At 46.1% G+C, this 16,366-nt stretch overlaps 1 protein-coding gene across 1 annotated transcript; it reads right to left on the bottom strand.

Moving 5' to 3' along the window:
• Positions 1–3,007: 3,007 nt before the first annotated feature.
• Positions 3,008–14,729, bottom strand: DOLPP1 (dolichyldiphosphatase 1). Its single transcript, XM_058159101.1, has 8 exons — positions 14,499–14,729; positions 8,211–8,311; positions 7,379–7,463; positions 6,536–6,635; positions 4,996–5,094; positions 4,588–4,716; positions 3,447–3,536; positions 3,008–3,351 (listed from the first exon to the last, which is right to left on the bottom strand). Exons 1-8 carry the CDS (start codon positions 14,572–14,574, stop codon positions 3,315–3,317), a joined length of 717 nt encoding a protein of 238 aa, XP_058015084.1. The 5' UTR covers positions 14,575–14,729; the 3' UTR covers positions 3,008–3,314.
• Between the last annotated feature and the right edge of the window lie 1,637 nt (positions 14,730–16,366).

The raw sequence follows: 16,366 nt of genomic DNA, 5'->3' as shown, positions 1-16,366 counted from the left end.
TTTCCTTCCTTTTCTTTCTCTTCCTTCCTTCCTTCCTTCCTTCCTTCCTTTTTCTCTTTCCTGCTGTCCTACCACCAGAGCTCTGTGGCTAACAAGCTGTCGGAGAATTCGTACAGTGCCAAATTAAGATTTGGGCGATGACTCTCTTCCAGAAGGATGAGGGAAATTCTCCCCATTTGCCACGATGTTCATGAGATCTGGTGACTTGATGAAAGTGCATAAATCCGAAACCCTCTAATCACCGAAATGCCTTATATTGCCTGCTCCTACAGATAAAATGTAAAAGTGGTTTACAAGTTATTATCTTGTAAGTTGATATTTCAGCTTTAACAGTTGTGCTGTACATTTAAATGCAAATGTGGTTGGGTAACATTAAAAATAGCTTTTAGAGCAGTGTTCCCTAACCTTAGCAACTTTAGGATAGGTGGACTTCAACTCCCAGAACTCCCCAGGCAGCACAGCTGTGCTGCCCTGGGGAATTCTGGCAATTGGAAGTCCACACATTTTCAAGCTGCCAAGGTTGAGTAACACTGGCTGACGGTATTTTACAGCTATTTTAAAAGCTATTTTTGAACACTGCTTTAGAATGGTTAGGTTTTTTTTCATATAAATATGTAAAACTAATGAGAGTTAAGAGACAGGACAAGGACAGTCCACGTTTCAAACCGTGGATGGCTCCAGGACCTTCGTTCGCGCCACATTTGTGTAACACGCTACACTGGCCAGGTTCAACCTCAATTCGAATATTTACAACCGTTCCAATTGTGTGAATTCAACCTGTTGGATCCCCCCCCCTTTTTTTTTTTTTTTGTACTCTCAGTTTGCAAGCTCAGAAGATGGGCTAATTCGGGCACCCCCTTTAAATATGGGAACTCCCAGGAGCCCCAAATATCGTACTAGTGGAGAATTCTGAGAAAAAAATTGTTTGTTTTTAAAAAACCTTCTGAAATATCTGTTACGTTGGTTTCAAACTGGTTTTAAGGTCTTAAAACAGCCAAAAATGTTGCCTATCCTGATCTCCTCCTAACGCACCGAACAGATATTTTTGCACTGTTTAGCGAGTATTGCCAAATTCTTGCTGTTTGCTTTTTTTGCACTTTGGCCCAATGCTTGTTTGATTGTGGACGGTAAATTGTATTACACGGATTCTTTTGTATAAGACCTCTTGGTCCGAAAGACGCAGAGGCCTTGAGCTGTATAAATATAAATGTAATTTTTAAGTGAATCCGGCTTCCCCGTTAACTTTGCTTGTCAGACGGTCGCAAAATGGGGATCACGTGACCCTGGGACATAGCAACGGTCATAAGTATGAACCATTGGCCAAGCGGCTGAATTTTGATCGTGGAAGTGCCGCAAATGCTGAAAAATTGTTGTAAGTCCCTTTTTTTCAGTGCTGTTGTAATTTTGAACAGTCACTAAATGGACTTTCGCAAGTCGAGGACTGGCTGAACTGTTCACGCCTTCTCTTGTTGGAAAAAATAAAAGTCATTTGTGCTAAATGAAGCAAAAAAAACCAAACCCGTTTCTGTACATGGATGGAAACTAATCGAGGAGAGAAGCAACCTAGAACTAAGAAGAAATTTCCTGACAGTGACAACAATTCATCAGTGGAACTCCTTGCCACCAGAAGTTGGGAATGCTCCAACACTGGGAGTTTTAAAGAAGAGATTGGATTTGTCTGAAATGGTAAAGGGTTTCCTCCCTGAGCAAGGGGGTTGGACCTCCAAGGTCCCTTCCAATTCTATTATTCTATTCTATTTAAACTGTTTGCAGCTCAAGATGCAGCTATGAGGCACCTCAAGGGGAGCCTAACTCTTGATCAACTCTGGCCATTTGCGCTTAAAGGTAGCCGAGATGCCCCTCCTGCTTTATAACAGCCCACGATGTGATCCCCCCTATCCAGGCTTGCAAACATGTCCATCCTGCCTTGTTAGCTAGAGGAAGTAGACTTTTCCAGACGGAACGCGACCATAAAAACACGTTTATTGAGTATTTAAAAGTTTCGAAGGAGTGGCCGGAGGGAATCCTTTATAAACCAGTCCCCCCTCCCCTTTGCCTTCTAATCCCCTTGAACTACAAGCCCCATCGCTCGCCACCAAACGCGGGGAGGTTTCCGTTTGTGGGCCTGCCTAAAAACCGGCAAAGCCGATTGTGGGATGAACTCTAGATTGGGGAGTGGAAAGAAAGGGAAGGAAAGGAGATCCAGTCGCCGGGGGCCGGGGGGGGGGGGGAATCCGTTCCCTTGGCACTCAGAAAGAGCCACAAATTTGGTTACATAATCTCAGTACCAGGATGTGATTAAAAAAAAAAAGCATTTTTTTTTTGCTGTTGTATTGATCAGCACATGCAAATCCTTTAATTAAGGTTGTCGGGTTGCTTTAGTGAAGAGTGTAGGAAAAGCACTTGTATTCAAAGCAACCTGCAGACTGCTTAAGCCAAGAGGTCCAGCCGTGGCGACTTTTAAGACTTCAACCCCCAGAATCCCCTAGCCGGCTTGGCTTTGCCGGCTGGGGAAATCTGGGAGCTGAAATCCACAAGTCTTAAAAGTCATCGAAGTTGGACAGCCCAGCCCAGCCCTGCAGAATCCCCTTTCTCTGTTAACCTTGATTAATTTTGCCCCCGACTCTTTTTCAGTGGCAGTGGACTGGCCGTTCCCCCACCCACCCGACCCCGGAAAAGTAGACTCAAGCTGCCCCCCCCCCCGCCGTTCCCCTTCGCCTAACTGAACAACCGATGATTATATAAATAGTGCGTGGATTGCATGCTGCAAATTGCTTTTTTTTTTTTCTTTTCTGTTCGTTAAAAAAAAAAAAAAGAAATTCAATAGAAAAGTCACAGAGCTGTATCGGGCGTGTCCCCCAAAGGCGTACGTGGTCCCTCCCGGCCCCAACTTAAATATTCACAGGTACAACCGACCTGAATGCAAGCTCGGCTGAAGTGGATGGACTACGCCAACGGCCGGCTTCGGCCTTCTCCCCTCCCCCATCCAATTTAGCGGTGCTTGTGCCCCCCCCTCCCCTCCCCCCAAAAAAATTGCTTCCCGGTGCATCCCAGGGTAGCATCCGTTCTTAACGCTGCGCGCCTGCGATATATAAATGGTTTTCTGCTTCGTGGGCGGACTCGGCATGCAGCAGGATTGATCCAGCGCATTGGAAAAGGCCTCTGGGGTCTTCGGTGGTTGGTCCCTGCCCGATCACGTCGGTCCGTCTCGTAAAAGCCGCCTTGCTACGTCCTCCAAAAGTTCTGGGCAGGTGTCTCCGTTCCAGCCTGCCAGGATACAGAACTGCGTAGTCCGATGCTGGAGACTTGGGCGTTCATTGCAGCTTGGTGCCCAGCTTGCGCTGTCGGTTCCTTCGAGGAGAGGGAAAGGGACGAGGGTCAGAGGTGAAGGTTTCTATTGGTGGAAAGCTGACCGTGACTACCTCGCGGGGCCAACGGTGGCTTACCTGGCTTCTGCTCTGCTGACCGCGTATTCAAACCATAAGATGTTGGGGATGAGGCTGGTGTCTCGGATTAGGAAAAACTCGGATAACGGCCTTTAAGACGGAAAGGAAAGGCAGGAAGGTCGGTCGGGGAAGGAAGGCAGAAAGACAGGGAAGTAAAGTTAGCCAAAATATAGCCAGATCCTTTTAACTTCTTCCGCTGAATCAGCACAACATCAGGGTTAGGATTCACACTAGAACGTAGGATAGTTTTATTGTGACAAACTTGGGTCAGCAAGCCTTCTAATCGGGGGTGGGATTCAACCGGTTCGGGCAAACAGGTCGCTCCGATGATCAGCTGGGAACGAACCGGTTCGCTCCGACAATCAGGTCAGCCGGCCCACTTACCCCTGCACTTTATTTACCTTTATCGTCTCAGCTGATCGGCGCGGCACAGCGGATTGCCACACCTTAGCTGTGTTACACCCAAGTGGTAGCACAGAAGGTTAGTATTTGTAAAACTGCGCACAGGCGTGCATAATTCGAGGGCCCGAAAGAAACGACACATCAAAATCACATTCGCAGGAATTGCTCGATTTTGCAACTTTGCTCGTCGGAAACCGAGTGGGGAGGTTACAAATGTTATTCCCACGAGCCCGGGAGGCCACAACTGTCATAAATACACACCGGTTGCCGAGTGCCCAAATTCTGATCACACAACTATGGGGAGGCTGCAACAGTGTGAAAAATGATCCTAAATCGCCTTTTTTCCCCCAGTGCCACTGCAACATTGGTCACTAAACGAATGATTGTAAGTCAAGAACTACCTGCGTGGTACTTTCTGAAAATAAATCCTGATTTCGGCAAATTCCAGATATGGCATTCCAAACAAAATAGATCTGCTTTGGGGCCAGGTTCTGATAATACCACCTCAAATTGTCTCCCCTTTGAAGGATTCCCTCAGAAAAATGCCAAAGTGGGAATGACATGATCCAGGAGGTGGTTAGGCATGATCCAGGCAGAAAAAAAATGTTCTGGAATATTCCACCACTCTCTGGAATGCCCCATTCCTGAGTCAAATAACTTTGCACATCCCCACTATGTACAAACAGAGGCATTTTTTTTTAGTTTAGGAGGACTACGGAGCAGGGAAAGATGGACTTACCATGCAGCTATCCTGGGGAATAACGGCGTTAGGATTTCCTGCGTGAAGAGAAACCAAAGGGCAGCCATGAAGCTTCCTACAAAACCTCCGTAGACAACTTGACTCCAGGTGTGATACAGTAAGTAGACCCTACCGAGAAAAATAAAAGGTTACCAAGCGAGGGTGCCATTTAGCTCTTTATCTCTGAAAAGATGTGAGTTTTCACCAATGTTCCTGGTTCTTTTCCCCCCCTAAACTCGCTATAAAGAGCAGCTTTTCCAACCTCAGCAACTTTAAGATCGCTGGCTGGGGAATTCTGGGAGCTGAAGTCCACACATCTTAAAAAGTTTTCAAGGTGTGTGACTCACAGCCATCTGGGGACAGGAAGGCAGCATAACAAAAAACACACACACACACACCCCAACATACCTGCTGTATGAGACTAGACAGGCCAAGGTTAAAAGGCAGATGGACAACACGTGTCTCCACAGCAAGTCCAGGAACCTGGCATTGTTGGTTTGGTGCATCCTAGGAGAGATTGAACAAACTTCTCAATCAGCAATCGGGAAACCAACATCTTACTTCTGAGAAGTGGCAGCCCAAAGCTGGCTTGGGGAATTCTGGGAGTTAAAGTCTGCAGATCACTAAACGAACTGATTGTAAGTCGAGGACTACCCTGTTTCCCGCAAAATAAGCCTCAACCGGAAAATAAGCCCCAGCGTAATTTTTCAGGATGCTCGTAATATAAGCCCTACCCCAAAAATAAAACCCAGTTAAGATTGTCAGCCAGATGGATGCATTTAGTATTGTATTTCCCCCAAAATAAGCCGCAGTTAAGATTGTCAGCCAGATGGATGCATATAATACCGTATTTGCCCCCAAATAAGCCCCAGTTAAGATTGTCAGCCAGATGGATGCATTTAATACCGTATTTTCCCCAAAATAAGACCTAATCTGAAAATAAGCCATAATGCGTCTTCCGGAGCAAAAATTAATATAAGACCCAGTCTTATTTTGGGGGAAACACGATACCTGTACACATGCCAGTGGCCAAAGACGTGAATTTTGATCACATGACTATGAGAATACTGCAACAGTCGTAAGTGCAAGGACCAAACTGTCAGTCACTTTTTTGAGTGGTGGTGTAACTTCGAAGCACCATTATATGACGGCTGTACCTTGAGGACTAGCTGAAAATACCTCAAAACTTTGCTATCCATGAATTCACCAAGAGAGAAAATGCTGGATCATCTGATCCTGTTATCAAGAATCTTACACTGAATCAAAAGGAATTTTTTTTTCCCTTCTCACTATAAAGGGGCTTTCTTTTGTGCGTCTGCATTAAGACACAAAATAAATAGTTTCAACTCCTACCCTCAAAAAGACGCTATAGAGCACACTGCACACCAGAACAACTAGACACGAGGACAGTTGTTTCCTGAATGCCATCACTCTGCTAAACAAATAATTCCCTCAACACTGTCAAACTATTCACTAAGTCTGCATTGCTACTACTATTAATCTTCTCATCATTCCCATCACCCGTCTCCTCCCACTTATGACTGTATGACTGTAACTTTTTTGCTTTTATCTTTATGATTTATATTGGTATTGTTTCCTGATTGCTTATTTGTTCCCTATGACTATCATTAAGTGTTGTACCTTATGATTCTTGACAAATGTATCTTGTCTTTTTATGTACACTGAGAGCATATGCACCAAAGACAAATTCCTTGTGTGTCCAATCACACCTGGCCAATAAAGAATTCTATTCTGTTCTGTTCTGTTCCTTATTCTGTTCCTTATTCTGTTCCTTATTCTGTTCTGTTCTGTTCTGTTCTGTTCTGTTCTGTTCTGTTCTGTTCTGTTCTGTTCTATTCTATTCTATTCTATTCTATTCTATTCTATTCTATTCTATTCTATTCTATAAAAAACTTTTGGCTCCCGGGATTGACCAAGCTCTACTCACCTTAAATAAAGGAAGAGGAACGAATACACAGAGAAAAACCATATAAATTGGGAATGGCTGGAAGGCATTGCGTACTTCGAGTAGACAGACGGATGGACTTCTGCGGAGACCGAAAGAAAACATGGAGGTTAGGAAACAGTACAAACTTTGTGTGATGTCCCACCACATTTGCTCTCAGTTTGACATCACTATGGCTTCTAGCAGACACCATATCGTATAGAGTCCTGGAAGGGACCTTGGAGGTCTTCTAGTCCAACCCTCTGCTCAAGCAGGAGATCCTATACAACGTCGGACAAATGGTTGTCCAGTCTCTTCTTAAAAACTTCCAGTGATGGAGCACCCACAACTTCTGGAGGCAAGGAGTTCCACTGGTTAATTGTCCTCACTGTCAGGAAGTTTTCTCCTTAATTCCAGGTTGTTTCTCTCCTTGATTAATTTCCACCCATTGCTTTTTGTCTTTTTGCTTTTTGTCCTGCCCTCAGGTGCTTTGGAGCAGGGGTCTCCAACCTTGGCCACTTGAAGACTTGTGGACTTCAACTCCCAGAGTTCCTCAGCCAGCAAAGCTTGGGAGCTGAAGTCCACAAGTCTTCAAGTGGCCAAGGTCGGAGACCCCTGCTTTGGAGAATAGCTTGACTCCTTCTTTGCGGGTGCCCCTCAGATATTGGAAGATGCTGTCATGTCTCCTCTAGTCCTTCTTTTCATTAAACTAGACATAGCAATCGTTTTTCAAACGTTCCATCCCCCTAATCATCTTTGCTGCTCTTCTCTGCACTCTTTCCAGAGTCTCAGCATTTATTTATTTTTTTGCATTTTTTTGTACGAGTGTGTGATTCGTACTCTTACCTGGGCAAGGCCTCTGTTCCTGGACAATGTTCTTGATTAACCAATTTACACTTTCGTTGAAACACAGCCCACCTAAGAAAGAGATCTACCAAAGAGAAGAGAGGTTTAAAACCAGAGTAACCCTATGCAAGAGAGCCCTTGTCGTTTGGATGAATCGTTTATTGGCCGAATTTATCTACTACTTCAGTCCATAAACAGAAATGAGATTCTACTAAAGGTTGAGATCGGGGGTGTGTGTGTGTGAAGATTGCACAACTGACTACAGGTAGTCCTTGACTTACAATGGTTCATTTAGTGACCGTCCGAAGTCACAGCCGCACTGAACAGTGACTTATGACCGTTTTTCACACTTACGACCTTTGCAGCATCCCCATGGTCACGTGATCAAAATTCAGACGCTCGGCAAACTGACTCATATTTACGACGGTCGCAGTGTCCCCGGGGGTGGGGGGTTGGTCATGTGATCCCCCTTTTGCGACCGTTGGACAAGCAAACTCAATGGGGAAGCCAGATTCCCTTAACAACTGTGGCAAGAAAGGTCGTAAAACAAGGCAAATTTAACTTAAACAGCTGTCTCGCTTAGCAACAGAAAGTTCGGGGCTCAATTATGGTCGTAAGTCAAGGACTACCTGCAGATTATAACGGTCTCAGTTCTTTGGAAGAACGCAATGGGAACGAAGGCCAGCACCAGCTAAAGAACCGGCAACTAGAACTGTTGTGTATATAATCATAGCCACCCCTCTAAATAGTCTGGTTGATCCTTAGGATTATACAGATCGCTATGGGGGATCGTGCTCTGGATCTTGAGAGAAACCAAGCCAAGGGGACTTACCGTGTGCAGCTCTCTCTTGAAGACAATGAGGGTGACGAAGCCCACGATGATGAAGATGGGACTCAGGCTAAGGTAGGCGAGGAGACGGCCAGTGAAGTCACCTAGGGTGGAGACAGAGAGATCAAAGTGTGTGGGAAAGAATTTGCCTCCCTCTGGAAGGACTGGAGCTCTTCCAAGACTCGTGGATCTATAGAAGAGAATATTTGTAGCTCAGGGTTGAACTGTGGGGTCCCCTGGAGCTCTCTGGGCTTGGAGGTTTTCTTGCAGACGTCTCACGACCCAACTTGGTAACCTCATTGGTGCTAGAAGAGAGTAGGGTTATGATGATGATGATGGAGGAGGAGGAGGAAGAGGACTGTGGGCACCCTGGTGCTCTCTATGCTTGGTGGTTTTCTTGCAGACGTCTCACGACCCAACTTGGTAACCTCATCGGTGCTAGAAGACAGGAGGGTTGAGGAGTGTGAAGTCCTTGGTGCTTTCTAACCTTGGTGGTTTCCTTGCAGACGTTTCATGACCCAACTAGGTAACATCCTCAGTGCTACAAGGGAGCTAACTTCTAACCAGTGCCATCTTCCAGCACCAATGATGGGTCATGAAATGCCTGCAAGAAAACAACTGACCTCAGAGAGCAAGAAGGGCCCCACAATCGTCCTCTCCACAAACCCCTCTCTCTTCCAGCACTGAATTTCTGCTGCTAAGTGACATAAGTCGCTTTTTCCCCGCACCGCTGTTAGTGTTGAACTATTTACAACTAAACGAATAGTTGCAAATCGGGAACTATCTGTGCTTACATTCTCTGGAGAAAAACCAATAGAAAGGCAAGAGTTTTAAGATTCACACCCATCCCTTCTCGGATTAGGTAACCAGCTTCTACCAAGTTTTGAAGATCACGGAGTACCACTTTTATCATCCTAGCTTCGAGCGTGACACGCAAACCGATGCACAGATTAAAAAAAAACAACATGTTAATAATAGCAACTTTCCTGTATGTATGGGAAGAGAGACAAAAATGCAGCTTCCGCCCTAAAACCAGGTTAAATAAAACGTGAGGTCTGCCACAGCAGCTTTGCCTCATAGGACATGAAGCGCGTCAAATGAATGGAAACCAAACCACATCCTTCTCCCGGCCACCGTTTCCTCTCGGATGGCAGCTTCTTGTGGTGGTTGATTCAGCCGTGAGAAAGTTGGGCCACGCTCAGCCTTTAAGACGGCCAGTTCAGTGACAGTACGGGCAATCCTCGACTTACAACCCCATCCGTTTAAGGACTTTTCCAAGCTACAACGGCGCTGAACAAGTGACTTAGGACTGTTTAAGCCCCAAACGTCCGTTGTTCCGCGAGACATTTGCCAAGTGAGTTTTTGGCCCCATTTCCCTGCCACAGGGCTGTTAAGTGAATATCATTTCCCCGTTTGCTTGTCAGAAGGTTGCAAAATGGGTTCCCATGACCCCGGGACACTGCAACCGTCATAAAAAGGAGTCAGCTGAATTTTGATCACATGAGCCTGGGGATGCTGGAACAGTCGTAAGTGTGAGAAGTGGTCACAAGTCACCTTTTCCAGTGGCACTGTAACTTTGCACCGTCGCTAAACAAACTTTTTTTGCAATAAGAAAAGCTTTTTTGTCACTTATTTTAAAATTAAAATAAATGTTAGTCAACTAAGATTAAATACATGAGATTCGCGGCTTTATACTATGGATTGCAGAGTATTTATCTATCGCAACTGGACTTCAGAAAATGGGATGAAATGAAGAACGCTTTGGAGTGATTTACGAAGCCTTCGGCCGAGCCTTCCTGGTGAACTACAGTCCACCTCGCTTTAATTCTAGGAAATTAATTATGATGCAGCCCTTAGGAGTAAATTAGCCACAGGGCAGCTTCCTTTAAGTTGGCAGTTGAATTTATCCGGCCGCTGCAGGGAGCCTTCGCAGCAAACCAGCAAAAGGAGAAGGTGGAACTTAAGAATTTATTTATTTATTAGCCATTTTGAGGACGATCCAGAGATGGATGGAAACAGAACGACTTTATATATATATATATATATTTGTTCCATGCTAAAATTATGAAGTTCTCCTGAATAGCCAGCTGCTCATCAATCTGGCGAGCTTTTAGCTTGCGGGGAGCAGATGAAAACGAACAGAAGGTCCAACTTGTCTGTTTTCGCCGTCGAAACAAAACTGCTCGCAACAGCTGGCCTGAGGAAAGAGTGCGTTTCCATCTACTCCGTGGAGCCTCCAGCTAATGCACCCTGAAAGGTAACCTACATCAGCACCCCCCCGAAAACTTTTGGGCACCGGGTTCCATGGAGAGAGGTTTTTTCCCATGGATCGGAGGGGCATCATTTGGCATGCTGCCTGTATCCCAAGGATGATGATGTAACCTAGTTGGGTAATTAAATGTCTGCAAGAAAATGGCCAGGCTCAGAGAGCACCGATCCTCCTCCTCCTCCTCCTCCTCCAATCCACTCCCTTCTAGAACTGAAGATGCTACCTGGTTGGGTCATGAAAGGTCTGCACAAAAACAACCAAGCGCAGAGCGCACCAGGGACAAATTTGCCTGGTTTTAAGCCAAGCTAGACAGGGTCTGCCTAGAACCGCTGGGTCCTGCCTGGGAGGCACTTCAAAACTCCATCTCTACCCTCAAGCTCAAAACGAGGAGAGCGACTAATGTTACTTGAGACAAACACAAACACAAACACACACACACACACACACACACACACAGAGCCAGTGACTCTATGCAGCTTGAAGGCATTAAGTAACCCAGCATCAATCAGGAAACAGGAGAGGAGGCAGCTAAATATCAGAGGAGATAAATAATACATGTGTTTTATTGCTACAATCTGCCTATCTATCGTCCACAGGATGAAAAAAGCCGAAGGATGCCAAAACGTAGGCACTGCTCGGAAATGCCACGCCCTGTTACGAAAAACCTTCTTCCCCGACCCAAGGGGGTGATTTGGAAAGCTGGCCAAGGGAAATGAATGCACTCTGCGCTGCCTCAGAGGCTACCCCTGTTGTGGTAGCCCCAGGAGGCGAGATGCAAAAACAGATCAGTTCGGCCCTATTTCTGCCTGAGATTGTAGGCAGTCCTTGACTTACAACCACAACTGAGCCCAAAGCTTCTGCTGCTAAGCGAAGCAGTTGTTAAACGGGCTTCGCTCCATTTTACGACCTTTCTCGCGACAGTTGTTAAATGAAGCGCTGCGGTTAAGTTAGTAACAGGGCTGTTAAGTGAACCTGGCTTCCCCATGGACTTTTGCTTGTCAGGTGGTCACAAAAGGGGATCACGTGACCCCGGGGACTCTGCGACCGTCATAAAACTGAGTCAGTTGGCAAGAGTCCGAATTTTGATCATGTGACCATGGAGATGCTGCAAGGGGCAGAAGTTTCTTTTTTTCCCTTTTTTTAAAATTTTTAATTTGCTTTATTTATATAACTTGTAAAAATTCAATTTCAATCAAACTGTCTGTTGTCCGGGTGCAATTATTGTATAAGTCTCTTTTTTCATGGCATTGCAACTTTGCAACTGTCACTAAATGAATGGCTGTAAGTCAAGAACAACTATACTCTATTTTAAAGTCGTTCTGTTTCCATCCATCTCTGGTTGTTTCTTCCCCAAAAGGACTAAAAAATAAATAAATACCACAAACACCTTTATATATATATATATAAAGGTAAAGGTTCCCCTCGCATATATGTGCTGGTCATTCCTGACTCTAGGGGGCGGTGCTCATCTCCATTCCAAAGCCGAAGAGCCAGCGCTGTCCGAAGACGTCTCCGTGGTCATGTGGCCGGCATGACTCAATGCCAAAGGCACACAGAACGCTGTTTCCTTCCCACCAAAGGTGGTCCCTATTTTTTCTACTTGCATTTTTTAACCTGCTTTCGAACTGCTAGGTTGGCAGAAGCTGGGACAAGTCACGGGAGCTCACCCCGTTACACGCACCAGGGATTCAAACCGCTGAACTCAGCATCTTAGCCACCGAGCCACCATGTACCTTTTGAGATAGATATATACCCCCCCACACACACACACATATATATAAAGGTATTTATGATATTTATTTATTAGCCCTTCTGGAGAAGACACATATATATTGCACGCACGCGCACGTACACACACACACATAAATTACTTGAGGGAACAAAACTTCAGTTATATAAAGCAGGGGCCAAGAGATGTGAGTTCCCCCTATCCCTCCTTCTGCCCCTTTGCTCAAAATCTGACCTCCTCTCAAACCAAGCTTAAAGATAAATTGTGGGGGGGGGGGAACAAAAACCTAGAAGGCTGGCTGTGTTGTAACCCACCCACCCCCTGCACCCCAGGTCCGATTTCAGACTTTGCTCTGCTACTGATAAGATAAAGCAGGAAGCCAATAACAGAAGCAAACCTGAATCCAGCATTGCCAACACCGAACAGAGATTAAGGAAGGCCTTAAAACCACCAGGAATTCCACACAGAAAGAGAAGGCAGGCACAACGAGGGGAATGCCAGTGCTAATCCCAACTATGTAAAATATGCCTGGTTGGGCAACAGTTTAGAAGTCAATTTCCATTTATTCATGAAAGATGATCAGAGGAAGCTCCTGGCTTACACTGATAACTTTATCAGTGAACTGAACTTTGGTTTACTCAGTTTACTCAAGTGATTTGATTACAAGTTATCTATGGAGATTTTCAATCACCCAGATCATGGTTGTCCCAAAGGTGTTTTTCCAAAAGGTAATTGGATTTCCTTGGGGGGGTTTTTTCCCTTGAAAAATGTTGCTTCTCATCCAAGGAGCGAAATGTTTTCAAGGAAAAAAAACCAAGGAAGTCCAGTTGCTTTTGGAAAAGTACCTTTGGGGTATTAATGGTACATGGAAGTGAAAACCGAGCAGGCTACTTTGTGGTCCAGGGTGCTGGGTCGCTTTGGCAATTCTCTTGAGCTAAACCCTACAAAGAGTCTTGAGGAAAAAAAGGATTCAAATGGATTTGGCGTTGTTTCTACAATCTGCAGTTTAACAGGCTTAAATAAACACGCAACAGAACCAGGGTGATTTTCAAGCTTTGCCTGTTTGGTTACTTAAGAAGCTTGGGTTGGGTTGAGGAATCTGACTTTTCTTAGCACTTAATATCCATTTCTTAGCACTTTGTAGGGACATGACAACTCAGAATTTAGTATCGGGCACAGCACATTAGGCGAGCAAAGTCGCTGCTGGGTTTTAGGAAAGTCGCTTGAGGATTGTGCAAAGCCAGCTTGCACGATTGGCAAGGGAAACAGATCATCATCAATTACACATTAAAAGGGTTTGGGGATCATAATCAAGACGCTTGGCCAGGGCAGCAAAGCCCCGGGTGCAAATCCATCCTCAGCCTTGAGCCCTGGCTGGCAATATTTTGGCCGGGGGGGGGGATGGGGGGGCAGTGGGGGGAACCCCTGCTCTTTTGGTCCAAGTTACTTCACAGGGTTGTCGTTGGTATGGAAGCAAAAATTGGAGGAAGGTTAATAGGGGAATCCAACTTTTGAGTCCTGGAGAAAAGGGAGAGATACACTTGGGTTTTTGTTTTTTTTAAATTAAAATGTTCATATAGCTGTCCATCTTATAACCAACTCTGGGCGGCTCCCAACCGAAATCCAAAAACGGCATGCAAGCCCTTATTTACCAATCAAGAATATTTGCAGCGCAGGATTGAAATGAACAAGCCAGCCCAGAGAGCAGCCAAGGAGCCATTCGTATTTACAACTGTCAAACCGAACGTATTTAAAATAAAGCTTGCAATGCAAAGAAGCCAGCTGCTCCTTGCTTGGGGCTGCAAAGCTGTTTCCAGGACAAAGGGGAGGGGGGGAGGGGTCTCCACCGTGCCAATCCCCGGCTGGGGCGCGAAGCTCCGTGCATCGTTTGGCATCATAAATTACAAAGTGTGCAAAACTGGGTGTTTTGTCCTGGGGTGGGGGCACAGCCCTGGCTCAAGCAAGCCCACCCCACAACTGAGAGACAGGAGGAGAGGGAGGCTTGCAAAAGACCCGGGAAGCAGTTGCAATGGAAGGGGGGGGAGAAGAAAGGCACCCCCACCCCAATTTCCAGGCTGTGTACTATCAAGGCAAAGCCCAGGAGGTACCGCGCATGCGCACTACGGCAGCCAGCGGCTCCCTATCTGCTAGCAGCAGCGTCGCCGCCCCAATGCGCATGCGCACCCGTCCGCCGCTCATCAATGGCTCACTATTTGGCAGCTCCCGCCTCACGTCCCCTCAGGCCCGGCTGAAGTTAAAAGGCCCCGCGCGAAGAAGAAAGAGCGCTTTTTACCTGCCGGGTACTCGACGTGAGTGAGAGACACCGAATTCCACGGAACGGGGACCGAGCACTCTCCGACTGCGGCCATCTTACCCGGATACCGGGCCGGGCGGCCACAGCCAATCGGCCGGCACACACGGGGCGGGGCGGCCAATGGGCGTGCCTGTGTGGCCCGCTCGGCCAATCGGGAAGTTCGCCAGGTGAGGCCTCCAACCAATCCTCGAATACTACCACACCCCCGCGGCCTGTCCTTCCCTTGGAATCAAGCAGCCAATCATAAGGTCCGGTCCGTAGCCGGGCCCAGGTAGAAGTGAAAACCAATGGGAGGAGAAGCGGGGCGGGGCGGCCGTCGAAGATTGGCTGGCTCCCCCTCGCCAACTGAGAAGTTGCTCGGTGGGCCCGCCCCTCCGCCGCTGCTGCTTCTCCTCCCACCTCGCGCGCTCCCGCTGTGAACCAATCAGAACTTCGGGAGTGGATGGCGGGCTGAGGAGCGATTGAATGGGAGCGCGGTGCATTGTGGGGCTGGGCTCAGCCTCTATTGTGACTCAGGGCAATCTTGGCCAGATGATGGCCTGTTCTAGCCACGCCTTAACCCTAGATTGTTGAATAAACCACAGTTCAGCTTGCCTGAAAGAACCTGCTATACGCCCTCTCTGCAAACCACAGTTCCAACTTTTGCAACTTAAAGCCACATAAAAACTCTCCCAAAATAGGAGGAATATTAGAATAGAATAGAATTTTTATTGGCCAAGTGTGATTGGACACACAAGGAATTTGCCTTGATGCATATGCTCTCGGTGTACATAATTTATTTATTTTATTTAATCAAATTTTGATTAAAAAATATGTACGTTCCTCACCTTGAGTTATTTCGTCAATTTGAATGGGAGAAAATGGCCTTTGCCACCCTTTGTATCTTCTCCATCTGCTGTGAATTCATTAAAAAAGATTGTGCAGACTTGACACAAACATTCAGACTGCGAGGTTTTAGTCATATTTCAAAGCTCTGCGATAACCCCGCACAAAGTAACAGCTTAGTGAGTAGGTTAGAGAAACCTCCGTTCTCGTAAAACACAGGGGGGCGGGTTTGTGTGTGTGTTCACACTGCACAAAGATTTTAAGGATTCATAACAAGAGAAGAACATTCATTTCTTCTTCCTCTCTTCCGGGCACCATCTGCACGAGATCAATTCCCCGGAGACAGTCAATACAATTAGCAGGCAAGCCAAGCCAGAACGGAGCAGAAGAAAACAAGATGCAGAAACAATAAAAGCAAATTACCTTCGGTCGTTAGCTGTATTATTGAACCCAACGGAAATGAGAAAAAGCCGGTTGTTTGCCAGAAGTATTTAGTGCCAATTTTTTTTTTAAAAAAAAATGCTGCACTAAAGGTCAATTAATTCAGCATATAGACAAATGGGGAAACGTCAGATGGCTCTGTAGAAAATCAAAAGTAAGAATTTCATCGCCACCAGTCTGGAGAGACCGCACAGAGGATAAAATGAAACACAGAAATTCTATGTAATGAGATCTGCTTGGGTGGGTTACACAAATCCGGCCAATTGTTGTTTGATCCACTAGTCCTCAACTTACAGCCATTCATTTAGTGACCATTGGAACTTACAATGGCACTGAAAAAAGTGACTGGTGACCGTTTTTCACACTTATGACCGTCGCAGCATTCCTCGGGTCACCTGATCAAAATCTGGATTCTTGGCAACTGACTCGTAGTTATGACGGTTGCAGTGTCCTGGGATCACGTGATTTTTCCTATTGATTTTGCAGTCATTCAGTATAAGTCTCTTTTTTTTCAGTGCTGTTATAACTTCGAACAGTCACCAAACAAATGGTTGTAAGTCAAGGGCCATCTTCACCTTTGA

The sequence above is a fragment of the Ahaetulla prasina genome, chromosome 16 (assembly GCF_028640845.1).
Source record: "Ahaetulla prasina isolate Xishuangbanna chromosome 16, ASM2864084v1, whole genome shotgun sequence".
Lineage (NCBI taxonomy): Eukaryota > Metazoa > Chordata > Lepidosauria > Squamata > Colubridae > Ahaetulla > Ahaetulla prasina.
Note: the sequence above shows the minus strand (reverse complement) of the source record. Positions and strands in the feature narration are given on the sequence as shown.

Excerpts from the sequence above, each read along its gene's own strand:
- DOLPP1 (XM_058159101.1), bottom strand. The coding sequence starts at position 14,574 with ATGGCCGCAGTCGGAGAGTGCTCGGTCCCCGTTCCGTGGAATTCGGTG. Across the intron at positions 7,464-8,210 it reads TCAAGAGAGAGCTGCACACG|ATCTCTTTCTTAGGTGGGCT; the intron begins GTAAGTCCCCTT and ends TCTCTTTGGTAG. Across the intron at positions 3,537-4,587 it reads TTCCCCAGGATAGCTGCATG|GCCGTTATCCGAGTTTTTCC; the intron begins GTAAGTCCATCT and ends TCCGTCTTAAAG.